Source organism: Prunus persica, chromosome G5, assembly GCF_000346465.2.
Source record: "Prunus persica cultivar Lovell chromosome G5, Prunus_persica_NCBIv2, whole genome shotgun sequence".
Classification (NCBI taxonomy): Eukaryota; Viridiplantae; Streptophyta; class Magnoliopsida; order Rosales; family Rosaceae; genus Prunus; species Prunus persica.
The window spans coordinates 16,770,080-16,793,884 of NC_034013.1; the positions used below are offsets into that span (position 1 = coordinate 16,770,080).

The window sequence follows — 23,805 nt, forward strand, 5'->3', positions numbered from 1 at the left end:
TAGAGATAGAGGCATAGCTTTGCATCCTTAAATGTCATGGAAAAGACATTTAATCACTTGGAATTCATTAAAGTAAATGTGTGAGCTTCTCAATCAAGAGAATTTATTTGTATTTATCACCTAAATTAATCCCAGAAGCAACCAAAAAAAGGCTCAAGTAAGAGTTTTAAGTCATATTTTCAGTTTTGTATGAGCCATCCATACAACAACACAAACCAACCTTGTAAACCTTTCGGTTGAAAGATCAATCTGTCCATTTCATGAGATCACTTGTCTTCATGAACTAGCCTTTCCCTGCATTTATAGCAAATCCTAATTTCTCTGTTAAGCACATTCTTGGCGAGACGTTCTGAGGAAGTAACGTAAAATATGCAAATTAATGTGATCATCCACTCTAAATTCTTTTATAGTTCTGCACGCATCTCCTGAAATTAGCATCCCTCTCTTCAGGTCTTGCCTTGAGATGTTGATATGAATTCATGTAAAGACAAAAAGAAAAAAAAAGTTAAACAACATTACAATATATGACTTGCGTCCTTGCATCAATTAATCTCCCTAGTTAGCTAGAGCCATATCTCATAAACAAAACCGCAGTTCCTTCCAGTCAAATTTCTTAAAACTTGAATGTCAAGAAACGCGCGCGTGTGTGTATATATAGTTGCTACAAGCTTACTATAAATTCAGTATGGTACTTGTTCTCTGAAACACTAAAACCCCTTGTGAAATTTCTGTCTCTCTTCCCCTCCTAGTCACCTGAAAGTTCTTCACCTTGATGGAGCCAAATGAATCAAAGGGACCCCACTACTTAACTAGTCATTCTATCCCAACTCAATCCCATCCAAACCCAGTTCACAATCTGGATTCCATATCACTTTGCTCCACTAGGTTCTTCCCCCTCTCTCACATCCATGATTTCTCACCAAACACCTCTTCTCTTAGCAATGAAACTGCCTTTGATGAAGCAGGGGAGCAAAGCATTAACTATGAAAGGAGGCTCAAGAGAATGATATCCAACAGAGAGTCTGCAAGAAGGTCACGGATGCGCAAGAAGAAGCAGATTGAAGAGCTGCAGTATCAGGTGGATCAGCTCCATGCTACGAATCGCCAGCTCTCGGAGAAGCTCATCCAACTGTTAGAGGGCAACCAGCAGATCCTCCAGGAGAATGCTCAATTGAAAGAGAGAGTTTCTTCCCTCCAAATCCTCCTTGCCGATCTCATAACACCTCTGAGGAATGTGGGAGATGTCATCACCACCACCACCAATGGCAATCGACTTAGAGCCGAAGATTCCAGTACCCCATGATTACATCTCTGCTATGAAACATGGAGGAACTTCATTCGGTACAGGGTTTCACTAGTATTGATGCATACAATTTTCCCTTTTCTTTTCCCTTTCTTTATATAGGTAAATACTGTCAAAGATACATGAGTTTAACTGGTGCAATACAAATCTCTCAGTTGAGTTGTGGTAAGGCCGTATGCATGTATTATTGTGCTTTTTAGTTGTTCTGCTAAGTCATTTTATGCTTCAGCGATGTTGAATGTCATTATGTTATTTGCCAACGATTTGCATCCCAACTATACGTTGCTCAATAAAATTAATATGGCAGGCATCTGATGCAAAGACATCAATTGGCATAAGAAACTCCTAATAGCTGAATTAGAGATTTCCAAAATGTTGGGTTCATGTAATTCAGTAATATGTTAGCACCCATCATCATTCAACACGTTTATTTGTGTACAAAATATGATACATGTAGGTCCTAGAAAATCGACAAAAACTATCATCAACTGTTCTTCTTTGCTAGGTGCTTCCCATTTGAGATGTTAGATGGGGTCTCGGCTATAGTAGTAGTTGAACAGCTGTTGCTCTGTTCTTCAAAACCCTGCACTGGGTCTGCATATGATCGGGTACAAGGCCACCTAGACAATGAGGAACTCAACATGATTAGATTCTGAAAAATAAAAACTTACGATATTTAAGGCAAAAAAACACATGCTTCAATAATTGTACCTGCTTGACTTAATAATCTCATCCTGGATTGTCATATCTTCATCAAAGATGTTGCCTGCAAGAATGAAGCAATTTTAATTTTGAACAACTCTGACTTGCCTTCATCATCATTTCAATTCAATAATAAAAAGCTGTGTTTTAAAATGTATTCCGCATCATAGATTTTTTTTTTTTAAAAAAATGCTGCACACCTCCATACAGATTCTTCTTTGAGAAGTATTTTGCAGTCAACCAACGACTGTAGTCAGCTTCATATTTCTTGAACTTTTCAATGTGGTTGGCACTGTGAAGATCACTAACACAAACAAAGGACATAGTTTATCGCCCACCCTCTGGTTCAAATTTGTAATATAACATACAAGAGAAGTTAAGATGCATCATAAGCATGAAAGATAAAATCCTGGAGCAGCAGAAAAACTTTCCACTAAGCTCGCAGCAAGAGAAAAACAGAATCCGAAGAAGGCACCAATAGGAGCAAACCAGTACTAATGATAACTGAATGTCTAGGGCAAGAGTGATCCAAAAGAAATTCTGTAATCTGATGATACATATTCTGTCAAAAATCTTATTACAAAGACTCACAATAAGATATTGTTAAAACAGCCCTAGCATCCCAGCTAGCCACTGGTTACAAAATAACCTGTTAATCCTAGCCCTTAAGATTACTTAATACTCACATGTCACATGATTTTAAATGACTAAGATCATAACTTATCAACAAGGCATCAGTAAGCCTTTTGGGCGCTCCTGCATCACAGACAGACCTAATTTGCGTAATGAAAACTCGTCACCAACCATGACCAATTTCATGCATTCACAACAACAAAAGCACCATGTAATGGGAATGTGAGCTATTAGATGTAATTCACATATACTCGGTGTTTTCTCAAGAAAAAGGAAGAGAGGTAAATGATGTCATCTACATCAGCTAACTACACATAGAGGTCTCTGGCATAGACCCAGACAAAGTTTACAACAAAAGCATAACTGATTCTAGAAGGAAGGGCATAGGTCAAAGACTTTCCAAATAAGCTTCTAATAAAGAGAAACTTTTTACCTTTGATAGTTTTAAGATGTTATGAATTATATACAATCCTCTACTTATTACCATTGGGGGAGTAAGACAAGGTGTCTGACCTCTCCAACTGCAGCAAAACAAAACTGCATAAGCTGAGAGCCCAAGGCTGCTGACAATATCAGTCAGTCGGAATGAAACCAGTTGCCTTGAGTAGGGTGAACCCAGTCAGCATGTGTCTGCTTTGGAGGTCAGAGGATACTATTACTGGGGTGTGATTATGTAAACCAAGGAACCTCCTCAGTCTTATTTAAGAGGAGTATCATATCATAGTACTTTCTTTCCATGAAGTGGTTAATTATGTTGACTAAGACTTCAGATGGCTAAACGCCACCACCATGGACTGCTACATTACTGAAGTTGCAATTAGGCTGACTTATATCCATCTAGAAAACTTTGTTCTGGTATATATGGTAAATAAAGATTACCATTTCTGTTTGTGTGAGTGCAGATACAAAGGAGAGAGGAAGACTTAGAAGTGTAAGTGTAAGGCCCGGAAATTCAAATGCCAAATATGGAAAGCAGTAATTCATGAAAATCAAATAAACATATTCAGGAAAGCTCTAAAACATGTGAGCATACTGAAGGGCAGAAGATGAGACATTTTGAGAAGAGTTTCACAACTGAATTTTTTTAAAAAAAATGAAACAACTTGAATTACTGTGTCCATGTACAAGTAACTAAATTCAATCAGAGAATGTATGTCAAAATGATGCAAACATGGTTTTCTGAAGAAGTATCCACATAAGATAGTTCCATCTCTCATAAATATTTAGGTCACAATTATCTGTAACTAAAACATGGTTTATATTCTCTCTGCAGAGTTTACGCTGGTCCTTTACTATCTATTCAATTTTTGGGAAGTTTATTCTAGCTCAATTTCAAAATTCAGGACTCTGCAAAAATTGGAAAAGGAATGAAATTTAATGAATCCAACTGCTTTAATTAATTCCCTCTTTATTTGTTTTTCCTGGAAAACCAACTCATAGACACTTAGCCAAAAAAGTATGTCAAGAAATGCTTTCCTTTCGATTGTATTGCTACGTGTCTATCAAAAACCAAACTTACGAGGAGGCCAAAGCAATAAAATACACACATCGGTAAGCAAAATCTCATCTTGCTCATTAAAGTTTTAGTTATTGGGAAAATTATATTCCAAATACTATAGAGAGAATAAAGAACAAGGGAAAATACTCATAATATGCGAATTAATGGCATGGTAATTGCAAATACATTTCTCAAAACAATGAACATAACAGGTAGGGGAATTACTCGCAAAAAGAAAAGAAAGGAAAGAAGACTCACTCAAAATATGCAGAAATATCAGGCTTTTTCTCGTCGACATTGAGAACCCCATTGTTAACCCCAGCATCAACCTTGCACATATTTATAAAAAAAATTGATGAAATGAAAGAACCCATAAGAAATCAATATTACACCGACCATGCAACATGCGCATACATATATAAATATATATGTGTGTGTGTGTACACATCTATATATGTAGAGAGAGAGAGTGATAGAACCTGTGGATTTGGAGGAGAGTGAGAGATGGGTTCAGTGGCGGAGTTGTCGGAGCTGGAAGCAGAAGACGGCGAGGCTGGAGGAGACGACGGAGACGGCACACTCGCCATTCCACAATTTTGCTGCAAACAACTAACAACCTGTAAACCACTCTCCAGACTCCAGAGCAAGTGAAAAATCGAGGCTTCAAAAGTTTGCTGCTTGCTTCCATCTGTGCAGTCTTTTTTTAGTTTTTATTTCAGCGAGGGATGGTTATTGTGGACCCGAGGTCAGGTAGGGTCCACCGACAACAAATAATCTAATCCTATACATTTGGGAATTTAGAATTGTATCTCTTTCTTTCAAGAAATTTGTACGATTTTGTTAGTGGTGTGAAGCCAAATGTAAAAAAAATCTTTCAAAAAAATATCAAAAATAAAAAGGGTTCGGATTCATTAGGTTTTGTCCTCTCCAAAATGTGCTTTGAAGAGGAAGTCAAAATTGATAAATTTTGTAACAATGGGAGTTAAGAGATTGAAATACAATTATAAATCTAATGAATAATGTTTCAAGCAATTATTGTCGAAAGGAGTTTTGACCTACTAATGAATAATGGGATTATTATTACCAATAAAAATCATTTTGGTTATCACTTACATTACATGATGTACAAATGAATGAAAGTAGGTCTGCAGCTCTGAAAACTTGCTTGGTTTTTTATTTATTTACCAATAATCTCCACAAGAACAAAGGCCATGCTTGAAATGATGGAAGCGCTTATTGTCTCTCACAACTATCTCTCTTTCAACAACCTTGGATATCAACTTAGCAGCATTGTGACAATCTACACAAATGCGCAGGTTTTTGCAGATTCTCAATGTTGCACCTTTACTCATCTTCAACAATCCAAATGAAATGGCAAGCTTCTCACTGTGCCTCCTCAATATTTCAATCTTCTCCTCCTCCTCTTCCAGTTCATGAAGCACAGAGCCTGTGTTGGGTCTATATCCAAATTTACTTATCTTTTCCTCTAATCTGCTCCACATCTTCTTAATCTCTCCCGACTCTGGCAGGGAAGTGTCACCAGCAACAAAGCTATAAACTTGCCCTCCAACGTCAATCCAACTGTGCCCGGCGTCTTTCTGAAGGCCCATCTCCTTCATCCTTTGCCGCACCCGTCTCACATCATCCCATTTCCCTGATGCAGCATATAAATTTGACAGTAGCACATAACTCTCTGCCTTTTCAGGCTCTAATTCTATTAACTTTTCAGAAATTTTCTGCCCCATATCCAAGTTATTGTGAAGCCTACAGGAACTAAGCAATGAGCTCCACATTCTGGTATCCGGCTCCTCAGGCATCTCGTGTATGAGGTTTAAAGCTTCCTCCAATTGGCCAGCCCGACCAAGCATGTCCACCACACATGCGTAATGCTCTAATTTTGGATCAATTCCATACAAGCTCTGCATCTGGTTGAAATATTTTAGCCCCTCCTTAACCAACCCAGCATGGCTGCACGCAGTTAGAACTCCAATAAACGTAAAGCCATCAGGCTTCTGCCCCAAACTTACCATTTCTCCAAATAGCTCTAAAGCCTTGCTTCCATGTCCATGAACTCCATATCCTGCAATTATAACATTCCATGATGGCACATCTTTCTTAACTAACCAATCAAAGACCCTGTGAGATTCTTCTATGCAGCCACTTTTTGCATACATATCTATGAGAGAACAACCAACAAACAGGTCTTCTGTGAGGCGAGCTTTCAAAGCAAAACAATGCAATTCTTTTCCCAATCGCAAAGAAGACAGTTGAGAGCATGCCTCAAACACGCTCATTGTACCAATTTCACAAGGTAGTGTTTCATCAGACAGCATTTGGCGAAAGAGATTGAGGGCTTCATCAGCAAGTCCACTCTGAGTGTAACCAGTGATCATTGCATTCCAAGACACTCTACTTTTAGCTTCCATCCTATCAAATAATACTCTTGCGGATGATAATTTACCACACTGGATGTAAAACGATAGTAATGAAATACCAATGAATGAGTCTGTTTCTGACCCATCACGTAGCACAAATCCATGAATCTGTCTGCCATGTTGAAGAAGTTTCAGGTGGGCACAAGCTAAAAGGAGGCTCCCAATGCTAAACCAGTCAGGATCCAAGCCTGAATATTTCATTTGAAGGTACAAATCTAAAGCCTTTTTTGGATCTCCATTTTGGGCATAGCCACCAATAACTGCGTTCCAGGAGCTCACTGTCTTCGTCTCTATGCCATGAAAGACCCGCTCAGCTGAAGTAAGTGACCCACATTTTGCGTAAGCTGAAACAAAAGCATTGGCGACCAGTTCATCGTATAGAAACCCATGTCTGAATGAGTAACCATGAAGTTTTTTCAAGCTCAAAAGTTCTGACTCCTCTAAACAAGCTGGTAACACATTCAGTACGGTAACCTCATTGACCTTCACTTTCTCTTCTTCCATCTGCATTTTTTGGAAAAGATCAAATGTGCCCCAAACATCTCCTTCTCTAGAGTAGCCTCCTATGATGGAATTCCAAGAAACCACATTTTTCTTATCATTCTTATCAAACAAGACTTGAGCTTCAGCCAAGTACCCACATTTGGAGTACATGTCCATCAAGGCATTATTCACCATCAATTCCTGGTTCAGCCCCAATTTCACTGCCACACCATGAATCACCATCCCTATATTTACTTCTCCTTTCCCAGCACACAACGGCAATATAGTCACCAATGTTGCAACATCCGGTACCAAACTTTCCTCACCCTCCAAAATCTTCCTCAACAAACTGTAACACTGTTGAGAAAACCCATTCTCCGAGTACCCGCATATCATTGAATTCCAGGAAACCAAATTCCTTTCAGGCATTAAATCAAACACCCTAACCGCGTCTTCAATTGACCCGCATTTGCCATACATTGCAATCAATGCATTACCCACAAAGACATCAGACATCAATCCCATCTTCACAGCCATCCCATGGATTACCTGCCCCAAACCCACGTCCAAAAGCCCTCCACATGCCTTAATAAGACAAGGGAACGTAAAATTATCGGGTTTAAATACCGTGACGCTAATCAACTCAATAAACACATCAATTGCATCGCCATAAAGCTCGTTTCTTGCATAACCACTAACAAGTGCATTCCACTGAAACAAGTTCTTCCTCTGCAACCCATTAAAAACCAAGCGAGAATCTGAAGGAGAACCGCACACGGAATACATAGTAATGATGCGGGTATTGAGAACAAAGTCATTGCTGAACTGGGTTGAAGCCGATACCAAGTCGTGGACTTTGCGTCCGGTTTCAACGTCTTTGTGGCGGCCACAGGCCTGCAACAGGGCACCCATTGCGTCTTTCTTTTGTTGTAAACTGGATATGGCATTGCGAGAGTCTGCTTGAAGAAGGGTCAGAGCCTCAGAGAGGTTTCCGGAGTCGCAGAGATTGTTGATCTCTTGGAGCAAATTGGGTTGGGAAAGTGAGTTGTGAGTTGAAGTGAGAGGTTCTCTTTGGTGGGTTTGAGTGGCACAGAAAGAAAGTGAGGCATTTGGTTTTGGAGTGAAGATTGAGTGAAGGGAATGTTTGGTGTTCGGTGTGGGCAGGGGATGGCATGAGAGTGGTGGTGCCACAAAAGCCATCATTGAGATGAGATGCCTGCAGAGACTCAGGCTCTTTGGTGTATTTGAAGATTGGAGCTGGTCTCTGGTGTTGGTCTGTTTCGGCAGTTACTGGACGATGACAAGACTATGAAGACTAAAAAGGAGTTATTTTCCACCTCAGATGTTCTTCAAATATTCCGGCAGGCGAATGAAGATTTCATCCCCCTTCTTTCCCATTTAATTTGTAGGATTTTGTTAGTGGTGTGGTGTAGGGGTGTGCATAAAAATCGATGAACCGAATGAATCGATTGAATCAATTCAAATTACACCGAAAAAGTAAGGGTTTTTTTACCAAATTGAAAAGTCAACGCTAGATTTGACCCCAACTCAAGTCAATGCTAAATTTGACCCGAACTGAAGTCAACGGTTTGATTTTCAGCTCTAAAAAATTTAGAACCGATGCTGAGAAGAGATTAAGGGTTCTAGGGCCTGGTGGTACAATTATAGTCTTCTGAACCATGACCTGATGGCCTCCCCAAAGCCAACGGATAGGTGGAATTCAAACTCTGGCTAACCAAACCAATCCAATTCAATCCGTTAATATTATTTAAACCAATAAAATTGAATTAAATTGGTCGATTTTGGTGGATTAGTTTGAATCCTGTACAGCCCTAGTTAAGACTGATGTAAGGAGTAACTAGAAATTCTTTCGAAAAGTTGATTTTTCATTATAAATCCTCTAAGAGCGCACAAAAACTGAAAATTAAGAAAGTAAAATAATAAGTCCTTTTTAAATTTAGTTCTCCTACAAAATCTAAATATAAAATGTACATAAATGAGTAAATTTATATACTTATCCTGTCAGTTGACGATCCTTCGCGGCATTGAGGATAACATTCCTTTGGTAGACATCAAGTTTTCCGGCTCCTTTGCAATTGTCTGCCAGTAGCACTCTTGAAACTGCAAGGACTTGAGACAAGTCCTCCACAAAAATTGTTTCCCTTTCGAGGAGCTTCCTTTTGCGAGCAAACATCTCCTCTACGGATCTAGGTTCGGTCCAGCCGTCATGGGCTTTTTAATTTTTCAGGCCGGCCTAGGCGTGATCACTCATGTTCCAATCTTATGTGAAGAGGCTGAAATTCCATATGTTTGCCTTGTTTATGTGCCCTCAAAAGAACTAAGCTGCTTTTAATTAAATTTTCTCTTTAAACTTATTTCACCTTATACAATATATATTATTCAATAGGCGAGCTTTCGTTCATGTCAGCTGCGTCATTGATCCACAGATGTGACAACAGATCACTAATCTTTAGTTTGTTAATGTTGTCTTCTGGATCATGCAAATGCAGGGGCCACCAAGAGGGGGCCAACTTGCTGTGTTCTGGTGGCAACCAAGCCTACCAAGGGGAAGGGGGGGAATTAGGACAAGAGGAACAAGAGATAAACTAAAGGCAAATTATGACCAGGTTGGAGGAGATGTTTCTCAACTTCAATCCTCCCTCTTCCGTAGGCTGGATTACTTTCTTTACTTGCCCTTGTATTCGAGGTTCTTTTCCTATTTTTTACTGCCTCTGATTCTGACTGCTGGGTTACTTTGTTTAAGAAAATATTAAAATGTGCTCCTTGGATAACTATTGAAGTGGAACATTAGGAGGTTCTAAATTAATCTGCTCTCTTAGCTTGCAGTATGGCTTTCAAGTATGGTTGATCCATATGCAATTCATCGTTTACAAGTTTCTCCAGCTGAATTTGTTCGAAGGAACATATGAACCGTCCAGGTCAAGCTGCTCTTGGACATATTTAACATATAACCGATCCTTGCACCTCTGTACACCAGTTCAACGAGTGTTTGAGAAATTCACCTAGAAAGCTAACACTAACAGTTGCGTATACTTTTCTTGGTATACAGGCAGTCCCTTTATATTTTACACCTGAACACAAGACTATAATACAATTACCCCAGAACCAATCTAATATGGGCCTTCAACTTCAATATTGAACAGCATTTTCATGACAGTTATAACGTAGGACGAACCCGAAAACTCAAGCACATTCTAGCGAAGCCAATCAACAACATTCTTATTTCTTTAATTAATATATTGATGCAGAGTAAACTTGTATGTATAAATGCGTTATAACTTTTATGTATAATAATGATCAGTAAATACAATATACTACATTTTTCTTTTGAATCTTCTATGGCTACAACACTCGAGTATGGATAGAAACTTTAGCCGTCCCCAAAAAAAAAAGGGATAGCTAACAACATGGTTAGAGGGAACTGAGGTAATCTTTCAGCAAAGAGAAGATGGGGTTAGCCTGAGAAGCTCCCTCCAGCCTTTGAAACATGATTCCCTCCATCCGGGCTTGAACTCCTCCATCACCAAATGTCAAGTCCTGCAGCAATTCCTTCATTGTTCTATCCACTCCAACCAAACTGCTCCCTATGCCACTTAAAATTTCTGGCAGTGTAGGGGACGGTCTTGCAAGCTCCACGAGTGTAACCTTGCACCATCAGAGAACAACTTACAGAGACATAGTAACGGGTATACACGAACATATTACATTTTGCAACACACATAAATAATATGTATGAGAAGGTCATAACACACTCAAATAAAGTAGTTTTTAATAAATATGGAGTTAACTTGCACTGCATATATTAGTAACACTGATTTATATTCATAACCCATGAAATAAGAAGAGATTTTGTTATAACCATACCTGTCTGTCTTGGGGTATATTTGCCTTGAGTTTTGCTATTGCGACGGCCCGAGAAAGTCCACCAATAGCATCAACTAAACCCCGTGAAGCTGCATCCTTACCAGCCCAAACTCTCCCTTGTGCAACCTCCTCCATTTTATCTACCTGGCACCGCAAATAAATAGGACATCTTTAGATTTCAAGGTAACAGGAGTGAAAAGAAAGCGACTGAAACCAAAACGAAGGTTGAATTGACCAGCATACAGTCATTGATCTGGAAAAAGCTGCCTTGTCTCGAAATTGCTTATATGCATTCTGTGCAGATTTAGCAAAGAGTTCAGCTTCTTCTGGTCTGTATTAGGAAAGAAAAGGAAAAGCTGAAACTTTTTCCATTTGTACGAATATAGGAGATTATTACATACACCTAAGAGTGCAACAAATTTGTTTACCTGAAGGATCGTTGTTCAGCTGCAAGAAGCTCCGCATATTTTCCCCTTGATATGATTTCCTTGTTGAAGCCAATCTTCTCATACAGTTTTCCCAAGTTAAACTTCCCTACAAACAAAGATTCATATACTAACTTACAACAGCTAACATAATTCAAATTTCTTTCTGCATACCAACAAAAGGATTATAAACTTTTTGAACTGCAAATAGATAGATAAAAAAAAGATCCAACAATTATAACAAATATTTGCTGGGCATTTAGATTTGTGGCAGTCAATGTGCTATTGACCAACATGAATATACTTTATATAATTATGAGCAACCAAATTCACCTGTCACAACCCCAATGGAACCAGTTAATGTTAGATTTTCTGCAACAATGGTGTCTGCTGCCATTGCCATATAGTATCCTCCACTTGCTGCCACATCAGACATTGATGCAATGACAGGTTTTGATGCAGCCAAAAGTCTGATTTCCCTCCACATTCTGCACACCATAAATACATCAGGGTAACTAGTTAATTGTGTGCACACATAAACGCACAAGCACATATTTTCTTCTGTACAAGAGTACTTGCCAACATATCAACTTTTACGGGGACAAATTCCAACATCTTAGAGTTTTATGCGGCTAAAACAACAATAACTTCAACACCTCATGTAACCAAACATGTCACATGGAAAGGCTTCAGTTTACTGATATCATAGTAACAGGAGATCTATCTTCGACATCAAGCTCATTCATTATAAGCATACTAAATATTCAGATAAGCGGAAGAATGAATCCCTAACTGCTGCTCTGGCGCCCAGATCTAAATCAGGTGTATGAAAACTTCCCTACTCATTTAGATGCTCGGGACGTTACCCCACTTACTACAAATGCTACACTAGTTGGCAATATTCCTAGTTGTGATAATGGATTTGTTGCGCACAAAACTCAGCTAATATATACTAGCACTTACAAATCAGAAGCAAGGGCATCACCTCCAGGGCTGTCAATTCGGATGATAGCGGCCTTATACTTTTTTGATTCTGGAATGGGTAAAAGAGTATCACATGACAGAGGTACAAAAATTAAAACAGAAAAACATATGCAAATAACCGGTGCTGAAAGTTTCACATTAAGAAAATGAACTTATTTAAGACATACAATACCTCTCACACTACGAATCTTCTCAATGAACTGTTCCCCAATAATACCCGAACCAGGAAGACTAAAGGAGCCCCGTACACGACTAATGCTGCCTGAGGCTCTAATTATGGCTATCTTGTCTTTGCTGCCTGATAAGCCAACAGTCGATTGTCGAACCTTAGAGTATTTCCTGTTGTAGGGAGGATGGGATAGTTATATACGCATACAGAGAATAGAGTGGGCATCACATCGTAATAAATGAATGCCACCTACAAGAAAGTTGACTACCTGTAATCAACCATAGGAAGAACTTTTTCTTTTTGTACACCAAGTCTTTCCTTCAACAGTGAAATAACCTGCAAGGGAGACATATTATTTAAAAAGTTACCAGCAAACTATCAAATGATGAATAATGTTTTACAGACACAAATCGCTCCCCATATGGATGACTTTCATATCAAAATGGGGTCAACAAAATAATTAGGATTAACACATCACAAGATATTACACTGTGAGAGCAATACAGTATGTATCTTTTCTTATCATAAATAAATAAGACTAGGTAGTTACCATGCCCTAGAACTTCAAAATACTAAGACAAACTTGAACAAGGATGGAAATTGAAATTTAGAAAAAGAAAACTCTCTCAACTTTCTTTAAATATAAGTTTAAAATCTGGATCTGAAACACATTGAAACAGCGTTCTTACTCTCCAAGCATCTAAATTTTCTTTCTTAACATGCATCAAACACTAACCCAAAGCAAATAGGAACCAGAATTCCATACCTCATCATCATAGTGTATGTTTGTGATCCAGCCCTCTTCTTTAAATTTGTCTACTTGATACACTCCTTCATTAATAAAATTCTCGATGTCTTCTCTTTTCTTTCCTGTAGAAAATTTTCAGAAGTTCATAAGTTCTTTAAAGACTTGAAGATTGGTCAAATCTCAAATCTCAAAGCACCTCTTGTAGAAGAAATTACATCCAGCCAATTCCCGTATATATTATCAAGCAGTGCAGTCAGCATCTCACAATTTTCTTCAGACATGGTTTTGCGTGCAAGTTGATCGCCCGCACTTTTGTATTTACCAATCCTTTCCACTTGTGGCTCAATTCCAACGTTTTCAAGAACACCTGAAAGAAAATACGAAAGCCACGCAACATGAGCTAATGAATGACTTGCGCCATAAGTACAGCACAGGTAAGGCTAAACAGGAAAAGGTAACAAGTATCTCTAACTTACTAGCATCTACGAAACCAAAAATCTGTATGATCAAATCATCAAGACCATTATTATATTCACAGTTGCAGCAGTGTTGGTATGTTACTCGTCAAAAGGGAATTCTTGCAAATGTAAATTACGGATTTCAGGGAAAGGAACTGACCTCTTACGAATGAGGCCTGAACGGTGAGACCAAATAAAGAAAAATAAGCACTTGGAGGGGCATATATCTCTTGGCATGCAGAAGCAAGGTAATACTCTTTCTCTCCACAAGCAGGTACATAGGCCAAAATGAATTTTCCTGCAAGAGTGAAGAAATCAGGTACAGATATAAGACATAACATAATCACAATTCTGAAAATATTTACCTGATTTCTTGAAATCCAATATATGCCTTCGAATTTCTTCGACTTTCCCCCAACCACAATTCAAGCTCTCAATTTGGAGATAGACACCAGAAATTCGAGGATCATACGCTGCTTTCACCAAGTTCTCACAAATTTGAGGTAGCGAGAGTCCACTGGAGAATCGACTCTTTAGCTGATCAGATACCTGAACCAATAATAAAATAAATAAACCAAAAAAGTAAAAGGTCCAATCCCAAATTGCCAAACACACTGACAAAGTAGAAATGGGAAAAAGAAAACCTGGCCTCGCAATTTCATGGTCAAGACGCTGCCTTTTTTGACGCGCTCCCAAGGGAGGGCAATGAGCATGCGAAGCTTGACGACGAAGCTCTTCCAAGAGCTCATCTTTTGAAACTGAAACTCGCCAGTGGGATAGTCCTTGTCTGGTGTGCCTGTATTGACACTCTCACTGTTAACCTTACCCTGAGGCCCAGACTCGCCATCGATTTGCTTCAATTCTTCTTCTTTGGTCGAGGACGAGGACGAGGACGAGGAGTCGAAGGCGCGAGCCGAGAGGCTTCGCAGAGAAAGAGGAGGAGAGAATGAAGAGCGGAGGCATTGGAGGCGGAGACCTGAAAGAGAGAAGGGAGTGAGGAGAGGCTTGGAAAGAGGAGTCAAAACGGCGGCATTTAGGACACGGCGGTGGATTGGAGTGAGATGGTGAGAAGTGTGAAGCAGAATGAGCTTCGACATTCCTCGCTCTGTTCGTAAAGCCTCTCTCTCCCAGGGAACACAACAGACAAAGGAACGTTGTAAATTGTAAGAACAAGGCAAGGAGAAGAGGAAGAGGTGGATGACAAAGGTTATATTTTATCCACGTCACCATTTTTGCCTTGTCGACGACGTGTCCTATCCTCGCGCGCTTTTATTTATTTATTTTCTCTTTCTGTTATTTTTGTACATCCGTTGATTGAGAAAATTGTAAGAACTACTATGTATCAAAAAATATTTGATTATTTTTTAAAGAATTTTGTAGCTTGAAAAAACAAATAAAGAGAATGGTTGCCTGATATTTCAGAGTTGCTAAGTTTAATCTAGTTGTCTTTGAAATCAGTGGCAGCTCTACCTCCATCAAATGTATTTTTCTTTGTTATACTTCCTATGAAAATAAATAAAAGCATGAACTTTAGGCCCAAAAAAATATTGAAATTTAGGCAAGAAGGGTGTGAAGGCCCAGTTTCCTATGATTTTGGGCCTGGTCATGGAACACTCTTTGTTCACTATTTTAGATTCTTGTAAAGAAGCAGCAAACCATTTGTGCATACAAAGATTCTTTCCTTTTTCTTTTTCTTTTAGGGTATTACTCACCGGAGATTGTCAACAGCAGAACTCGAATCTAATTATTAATAACGAAGATTACAATCTTTATTAAGCATTAATAGCGAAGATTACATTCCTTACCAACTCAACTAGGCTCAACCAACCTAGTTGGCCTTTTCCAATTTTTTCACATCCAATTGAATGAACATATGGATTCATACAACTAATTTGGGGCACAAGCAGACTTATGGATTCAACCTAGATTTTTTTTTTATAATAAAAGAATATTTGTTACCAGGCAGGACAAACTCGAAAACTCAAGCACATTCTAGCTAGTTACTCAACAATTATATTAATTTCTTGAATATATTATATCTATATTATCCTTTACATTAAAAGAGATACAATTCAGCTAAACCCGATGCTACCTACCTCTACCTACAAAATAATAATACTTAGCAGATGAAGAACATCAAAACATCTATATAATTTAATCTGCTGTTTCCGAAGCCATTCTTCTGATCAACCTGCCTGAAGCTAGTCAAGTAAGCCTTAGCGTTTCTTGGCATGAGTCAATAAAACCTTGTCTTTCTTCTCTTCCTTTCTCCTTCCAGCTCTAGGTTGCTGCTTCTCCTTTGGTTTCTTCTTGGCCTTTTTGTCAACAGCCAAGCCATGACCTCTGGATCTCTCTCCTCCATGGTGGTGATGGCTTGGGCCAGAGGAAGCATCAGAAACCATAGAATCATCACTGTGGTCATCCTTATGACCATCATTTTCTCCATCATCTTTACTGTTTTCATGGGTCATGCCAGTGCCATCTTCATTTTCACCATCTGTGCAGGAGCCAATGTACATTGTCCACCCTGATTCACTGCTGTGACATTCTTCTGCACCTCCAAAGACTTTGGAAGACTCCATATGATATTACTAGACTGAAAGAACAAGGGAAGATGGTGAGAATATTAATAAAGAAGCAGGGGATATTAACACAAGTATAGGATAATTCTTAAATAGGAAAAGAGAGAAGCTAAATTACTGCTCAAACAAACAAGAAAACAAATGTAGCTCTCTCTCACATTACATTTGAAAGCTACACCACAAAACAAAACCCACAATCTGTGTCTTTAATAGGCTAAGTAAGAAGGAAGCTGCAATAACTCTCAGTACCACACCCCCTGGAAATCTAAATATACCCATTAATTCTCTGACCTTTTCTGCTGAGCAGAGAGACCGCTAGAAGCTGTCAATGAAAGTGAAACCCATCAAGCAAAACAAAAAGCCTCCTCCATACATACCAAAGGTTTCTTGAATTTGAAAGGACATGGTTGGTTGGTTGTTCGTTCACTGGGTCATTGGGTTTCATAAGATCAATCAATCAATCATCTTTATTTCTCTCTGCATATGTCATTATTAAAAGACAGAGGAAGGTATGGATGCCATAAATGCAAAAGACAGACAGGGACTTCAAGACTTGAGGAGGAAAGAGAGTAGGCTACAAAAACAAAAACAACTAGAGAGAAAGAGAAAGAGAAGGAATGAATGAATGAATTATTATAAGATAAGTAAGACCACCCCTGTCTGTCTTTGAATAGGACACAATCGGACCTCTTCACTACCTCATTTAGCTTTCACATATTTACCTGTAAAATGCAAACCACCCAACCCAACTGGAGTTTAGGGTTTTCTTTTTCTAGATAGTGTATAGGAGTTGAGAATGAGAATGAGAATGAGATAGATAGGAAGTTGTCAAATATAGGTGTCTGTCGCTGCTTGTGTCCAGTACTGTCCACCAATTTGATGATGTGCATGTGTGTCTCCTCCTCAAAGCAAGGTTATGTTATGTCTGTCGTGTTATTGGGGAAGGAAGAACACGGGTCCTATTACAAACTCAATTATTTGCTTCTATATCCCTTCCCTTCCCTTCCCTTCCCTACAAGTTACACCAACAGGAAGGATAAGGAAGGACACTGCCCTCTCTGCCTTCCCTTATCACAAACAATATGCAATCCAGCTTGCTTGCTTTGCTTTGCTTCCTAGACCTAGACCTAGTCATATAATAATATTAAAGAATATTTATGCATGTTGATGTTGATGTTCTTGGTTGCCGTAAAGATTGAATTTCATATCAGCTGGATCAGAAAAAAAGCATGAGTGAAAAACCGTCTATCTAATATCTATCTATCTACTTGTCTCATTTATTGCTCTGCTGCTTCCTGCTTCCTGCTTTGTCAAGGTGAAGTTTGGATTGGAGGGGTGAAAATTATAGTGATCAATCAGACATATATCCTCCCTCCATACGTTACTTCTGTAATAACTTTTTTTGAAATGACATTTGTTACAATCAGCTTTTCAAAATCTAAACGTGCTTCTCTAGTTAACCAGACATTTTACCCTGTACATCGATTATCATTTCAAATTTTGATTTTTAAGTTCTTAACTTAAGATCTGAATTTGTAATTTATTCACTTTGTGGCTAAAATAAAAGAAGAGAAAATTTGACAACTCGTGTGGTGGACCATCCTTGATTGGTAAGGGCAAGAACAAAACGAACTTGAGAGTTAAAATCCAGGTGGTTTGGGCACACCTTGCCCCCAGTGCCTTTGAGCATGATTTTTGGTTGTTTCCCTGTGGCCGAGAGAGAAAGAGACAAGGGTGAGCCCCATGTGTTATTCTTGCTGCTTGTCCTTTTTGACGCGATCGCATCCCGATTTGCTCCTTTCTTTGTCTTCCACGTGACTACTGTTGAGGTTGTGGACAATTTTGTCAAACATGGACCAGATCATCTGACTGATTCGCTTGTTTACTTACTTTGTTCTTTCACATTTGTATTTTCTAGGTTAACTCTTGATTTGCACTCTAAACTTACTCAACTTTTGAATTTAAATTTAAATTTTTTATATATATAAAATTAAAGATTTTTTTTTTTTAGAGAGAGTATATTTCAATTTTTTTAAGTTTTTAATTTTATTTTTCAATATTGATATATATTTAACGTATGAAATGACAATTTTGACCTCATATTTAAAAAAAGTTAGATGAAATATTGCGGATTTAGATGTCAGGGGGCAAATGGGTGAAAAAAAAAGAGTTTATATCCTTATTTTTCTATAAATAAAAAAAGAAGGATAGAGGGTAAATTGAAAGTTAGGTACAAATTTAAGGGGCAAATCAAGAGTTAAGCTTATTTTCTATATATAAAATAAAGGCATTTCATGGCATGAAAAATATGTTTGTAATTCACATGGACACAACACAAATGTGGTGAAAGAGAGGTGGCATCGACTCATTGAGGTCAATTCATGGATAAAGGAGAAATCGAACTTAGGACTTCGGATGCATGCTCTTAATTATTTGAACTACAAGCCCCTCACATAATTTGTTTGATATTGTTGTAATGTGTTAATTTACATGCCATTTTAACAAATGGGTATGCTACAATACAACTGATCTTTTTTGTTTAAATTGATTTAACATTAATACCAAAACAAAAGCAAAAGTAGGGAATTGCTTGATTTCAATAACCCAACTCAAACGGCTCCAAATAAATAAAGACATACAACATGAAGGCATAGGTGGAGGAAGGGTTTGTTTGTAGAGGAAAAATAGATCCTAGGATTATTCTTTGGTGTAATATATATGCTGCTATTTAACCTAGCATTGCCATGTGGTAGAGGAAATGCATGCCTAACTTTAATTAATATTGTAAGGGAAAGATAAATCAGTCAAATCAAATTTCAATCTAAATGGATAAAATAAAACAAAACAAATCATTTTCATTCCCAAACGTGTGCTGCTTTTAAAATAATTCTATGGAATATATAAAAGTTGAAATATACATTATCCAACAAGAAAAACAGTTCTATTGGCTTTTAGCATGTGTTTAGAGAGACAAACGTGGTTGTCAATCTGGGCCACGGGCTCTCATCGCAGGTTATTTGGGAGCTTGGATTCCCTTTGTCAATTTGTTCTCTTTTTTATTTTAACCTCTTTGAATTTTCTTATCTTAGGAGTTTTGTTTTGTAATTTTCATTTCCACATTAAAAAAAGGAAAAAAAGAAAAACAGTAGTAGCCAACTCTACTTTAACAATTACGAGCCATGCCCCAGGGCCTTGTTAAATGGGTACACACTATTGGGCCACTTGAACTGTTACTGAAACAGGCCCAAGTCGCAAAAATCTAAGCCCATAGCTTTTATCGCTATCTAAAAATATTATACTAGAGATATTGGAGGAGGGAGATTTCCTTACACACTGCCAATATGTCATGGAGTTTGAACTTAAAACCTCAAATCTACAAATCAAGGTCTTTTTTCATTGAGCTAAACTCTATTAGCCGCTATTTACCTCGTTTTTTTTACGAGTGATGATGATATAAAACTAAAGGCATACATATGACATACATATATACAAGAAGCACGGAGCCACACTTCAACCCGAAGTGGCCATGGATTACCCCAACCTCTATCATTTCTTGTAAAATTTATATCAAACTTCTATAATTACTAGAAAAGTACTAAAAAAATCTATATTGTTGACCATAAGTAAGAAATCTATATAGATGGTCCTCCAAGAAATGGAAGCTAGCTTCGCCAATGATCGTCTTTTATTCAATTTTTTTTGGTTACGTTGGAGGAAAGAAATTCCAGAAGATTTCTAACCTGAGTGCCATAGGATAAGGGAAATCAACCATCATCGATGCGGTGGGAACCCATTAACCATTCCATGTCTCTTATTCTTTAGTATCTAATTTTCTTCTACTACTTATTTAATGAGGACCCCAGTCCTCCTTTTTGTTTTGTTTTTTTAAATATATTATTTTATATTGTTATTTATAGTTTGATAAAATGTTAGGTTTTTCATTCTCTTTGTATGGATAAACCCTACATAATTGAATTTCTATAAACAAATAAAAAAAAACCTCAAAAATTGACAAATGGCCTTATTGAATTTAATATTAATTATTAAATTACTTTAATACTCTATTGAGTGTTTTGGGTATTTTTATGAGATTTTGGGGTTGGGCTCAGTTTTGTAATTTATAAGAAGTTAAAAGCCTCTTTGTTATATTGTAAATGGACTTTGAGAGTGTTTCTAAAGTTCATTTTATATAGGATATTTTTATAATTTGAGCCCCTATGTTGAGTATAATAATGAATCTCCCTAAAAAATATAGGATAACAGTGAACATTGAATTTTGATAATTGAATAAAAGAGTCCTAACTTTTCAAGGATTGAAAAATAAAAATATAATAAAAATACTAATGATGCAATAATATAAACAAACGGGGCTTCAAATCGGGTAGCCCAAAATCCAACCTAACCCAGTGCGAGGGTTATCTAGAACTGCATGACCCGATTACGATAACGGAAAAATAATCAAAAACAAAAAACGGTTGAAGCTTGGGATTAAGTTTTGCGCTTTTCGAAAGTGAATCGCCGTTTGTGCATAATTTTTCCACCAAACAGCACCTTGTTCAGCCGACATTACTGATCCTCCATCCTCTCCAAATCCTTGGAGTGAGTTTGGTTCGTCAAGATGGAGGAATTGGGTCTGTTTGGAATCAGTGGTTGGGTCAACCTCAGACTCAACTGGGAGGAAGAGTCGTACCCAGTGCCCAAAGACTTTTTGGTCCTTCCTTTGTTTGTTCTTCTCTTCCCTTCACTCAGGCTCTTCCTGGACATTTATGTCTTTGAGGTACCACTCTTGGAGTTCTTCAATTTATTATACATAATTCAGTTTCATTATAGCGTGGAACTAGTTGTGTACTCTATAATTGTTTGTGGGGTTTTCCTATTATTTCATTTGACGTTAATATAATCGGTAGATATTGGTTGTATAGAAATTGGGTATCATTTGACCTCCATGGAAAACTGTGTGCTGTATTCTTAAGAGCTAAGAGTTAAATTTGTGGTCTGTTTCACTCTGCTTTAGTTGGTTTTTATGTTCTTGTAGTTTCATTCATGAGTCATATATTTGGTTACAGAGAAACTTTACCTGTCCTGCATCTAATCGATTGTGGGCTCTCTCTCTGGTGTGCCTCTGAAGTCAGATAATGTTACTGTTAAATGACAAAATGTATGCAATAATCCCATGTTTCAATTTTGTGCAAGAACAATTACCATGCCCAACTTAGTTGTCATTGGGAATATTAAGCTATGTAAACTTCTTCTGTTGGTAAAAAAGGCGATTAATTTATCGTCGCATTAACTATGAGGAATGCAAATTTCACCATCTGAAGCTCTACTTTTATGTAATGTTGATCTATATATTATAATGGTTTGTGAGGACCTATCCCTTGGTAGACTGCAAAACAGTGGTCTCAATCAATTTAAGTTGTGTCATCTTTTTTGCAGGGATTAGCAAGACGCCTTATGTTGGGAAAGCAGCATGCAATGCTGAATGTTGAGACACGCCATCAACGGAAGAAAATTAATAAATTCAAAGAGTCAGCATTTAAATGTGTTTATTTTTTCTCTGCGGAGCTTTTGGCCCTTTCTGTTACGTACAACGAGCCTTGGTTCTCTAAAACCAAATACTTCTGGGTAGGGCCAGGCAATCAGGTTTGGCCCGACCAGAAAACTAAGTTCGTTCCTCACTCATTTTGGAAATCATTGTTCAATGTCAAAATCAAGTAGTAGACTTGTTTTATTTGATGTCTGATCATATGTGTAACTTTGTTATGCAAACAATTGCTTTTTTCATATCTCCTGGACTGACATAATTATCGATATTTTCCCTCATTGGCAGATTAAAATTGAAGGCACTGTACATGTATTCTGCCGGATTCTACATTTACTCCAGCTTTGCTTTGGTGTTCTGGGAAACAAGGCGTTCTGACTTTTTGGTGTCAATGGCTCATCATATAGCAACTACGGTTTTACTTGTGTCATCTTACATATTCAAGTAAGTTTTAAAGCGTTTCAGCTTGCTTCTTGGTGTTCATAGTTCATGCTCATGATTCTCAAACAAAGGTTTCTTCTATTTTGTTCTCGTGTCTTAAATATATGTTTTCTCACCCCCAACAGGTTTTCTCGTGTTGGCTCGATTATTTTAGCCCTCCATGAAGGATGCGATGTGTTCTTAGAGATTGCCAAGTTGTCAAAATATTGTGGCTATGAACTGATGGCCGGCTTTGCTTTTGTTAGTTTTGTTCTTTCTTGGACAGTACTGCGTCTTATTTATTTTCCATTTTGGATAATTTGGAGTACCAGGTTAGTTAAATGTGTTGAGATAATTTATTTTTTGTGCAGATAGAATATAGTGGAATAAGCAGCTATGAATGAAAATAAGTAGCACCTTCCTCTTTTCTAGCTATACAGTCTTAACTAGTATATAAACTACTTGGCTAGTGTCTTATTCCGTTTCTTATCATTTTACACTTTTCTTTCTATTGCTTTACAAGATATAGTATACTAAAGTGGGTTTTTGCTTCCATTTATTTTTGGCAGCTACGAGGCTCTTTTGACCTTGGACAAGGAGAAGCACTTGGTGGATGGATCTATATATTATTACTTGTTTAATACTCTTTTACTTTGCTTGCTCATTTGTCATATTTATTGGTGGATGTTGATGGTTCGGATGCTCATGAAGCAAATTCGTGCAAGAGGGAAAATTGATGATGATGTTCGATCTGGTAACGAGTTATTCATTGATGGTTTTATAAGTTGGACATATACATTTGAATGAACGACCTGAAAAAATGATTTGAGGGTTTGGGGTCGTTCGTTTTTGAATTAACTGACATCGTATGTTTCTACCCCACTATTGTGCACTGCAGATTCTGAAGGTGAGGACGAACATAACGATTGACAGCAAAAAATGACAATGTCCAAAAGTGAGGATGTATTCATAAGATCATACTGAAACAGTTCTTACCAGCTTTTGAGGGCTTTTTATGGGATCCATTATGTAATGTCCTTTAAGCAGGCAAGTAAAGCTGTTTGTCCATAATTTCACGTTCACACGCAGCCTTGTACTTGTGATTGTTTAAACGATTGTGGTTTATAAAAAGGCATTGAGTTTGGGCAAATGTGTGTGTGCTGTTGATATCTGTAACACAGTTGAGTGAAGAGGTGGGGTGAGGCAGAGGTACTTTATTCATGGTCCTCGCAACTTTGGCAAGCATAAAACACCACGCTAGTTTATTGCTTGGGTGGATTGTAGTTTTAGGGAGCCTGCCTGAATCTCATTTATACCCCTTTGCCCTTTATATAAGATCCACATAACCCCATACAAGTTACAACAGACAATCAGAAGAATAGGAAACTTCAATCGTTTGTTATTCTCTTGAAGAATTTGGCGTCAGTGACTTGGTTGTTGTTGTCGTCTTTTCTTCGGGGGTTCTCTTCATAAAACGAGGAGATTGAAGGGAATAAAAAAACACTCAATTTCAATGGACCAAAATAACTGCTTTGTAA

At 37.8% G+C, this 23,805-nt stretch overlaps 6 protein-coding genes across 7 annotated transcripts; 2 read left to right on the forward strand and 4 right to left on the reverse strand.

Moving 5' to 3' along the window:
• On the forward strand, window positions 482-1,531 carry LOC18776807 (basic leucine zipper 43). The gene has a single exon (XM_007209614.2). The coding sequence runs from the start codon at window positions 773-775 to the stop codon at window positions 1,301-1,303; it is 531 nt and encodes a 176-aa protein (XP_007209676.1). The 5' UTR covers window positions 482-772; the 3' UTR covers window positions 1,304-1,531.
• Window positions 1,634-4,936, reverse strand: LOC18776517. Its single transcript, XM_020564388.1, has 5 exons — window positions 4,616-4,936; window positions 4,395-4,465; window positions 2,206-2,309; window positions 2,015-2,069; window positions 1,634-1,923 (listed from the first exon to the last, which is right to left on the reverse strand). Exons 1-5 carry the CDS (start codon window positions 4,721-4,723, stop codon window positions 1,788-1,790), a joined length of 474 nt encoding a protein of 157 aa, XP_020419977.1. The 5' UTR covers window positions 4,724-4,936; the 3' UTR covers window positions 1,634-1,787.
• On the reverse strand, window positions 5,185-8,498 carry LOC18775745 (pentatricopeptide repeat-containing protein At1g18485). The gene has a single exon (XM_007210922.2). The coding sequence runs from the start codon at window positions 8,255-8,257 to the stop codon at window positions 5,318-5,320; it is 2,940 nt and encodes a 979-aa protein (XP_007210984.2). The 5' UTR covers window positions 8,258-8,498; the 3' UTR covers window positions 5,185-5,317.
• Window positions 10,277-14,907, reverse strand: LOC18777792 (serine protease SPPA, chloroplastic). Of its 2 annotated transcripts, XM_007210823.2 has the most exons (13): window positions 14,368-14,905; window positions 14,089-14,272; window positions 13,884-14,021; window positions 13,462-13,632; window positions 13,284-13,387; window positions 12,786-12,853; window positions 12,521-12,687; window positions 12,328-12,397; window positions 11,698-11,852; window positions 11,368-11,473; window positions 11,183-11,270; window positions 10,940-11,083; window positions 10,277-10,720 (listed from the first exon to the last, which is right to left on the reverse strand). In XM_007210823.2, exons 1-13 carry the CDS (start codon window positions 14,818-14,820, stop codon window positions 10,487-10,489), a joined length of 2,082 nt encoding a protein of 693 aa, XP_007210885.1. In that variant the 5' UTR covers window positions 14,821-14,905; the 3' UTR covers window positions 10,277-10,486. The 2 variants fall into 2 exon arrangements, with proteins under 2 accessions (XP_007210885.1, XP_020420195.1); XM_020564606.1 differs by lacking the exon at window positions 10,277-10,720 and having other exon boundaries at window positions 10,991-11,083; window positions 11,175-11,270; window positions 14,368-14,907.
• Window positions 15,796-16,305, reverse strand: LOC109949366. The gene is made up of 2 exons (XM_020564797.1): window positions 15,970-16,305; window positions 15,796-15,825 (listed from the first exon to the last, which is right to left on the reverse strand). Exons 1-2 carry the CDS (start codon window positions 16,303-16,305, stop codon window positions 15,796-15,798), a joined length of 366 nt encoding a protein of 121 aa, XP_020420386.1.
• On the forward strand, window positions 20,723-23,417 carry LOC18775733 (LAG1 longevity assurance homolog 3). The gene is made up of 6 exons (XM_007209314.2): window positions 20,723-21,082; window positions 21,742-21,971; window positions 22,136-22,291; window positions 22,414-22,599; window positions 22,837-23,021; window positions 23,166-23,417. The coding sequence occupies exons 1-6, from the start codon at window positions 20,924-20,926 to the stop codon at window positions 23,195-23,197; spliced, it is 948 nt and encodes a 315-aa protein (XP_007209376.1). The 5' UTR covers window positions 20,723-20,923; the 3' UTR covers window positions 23,198-23,417.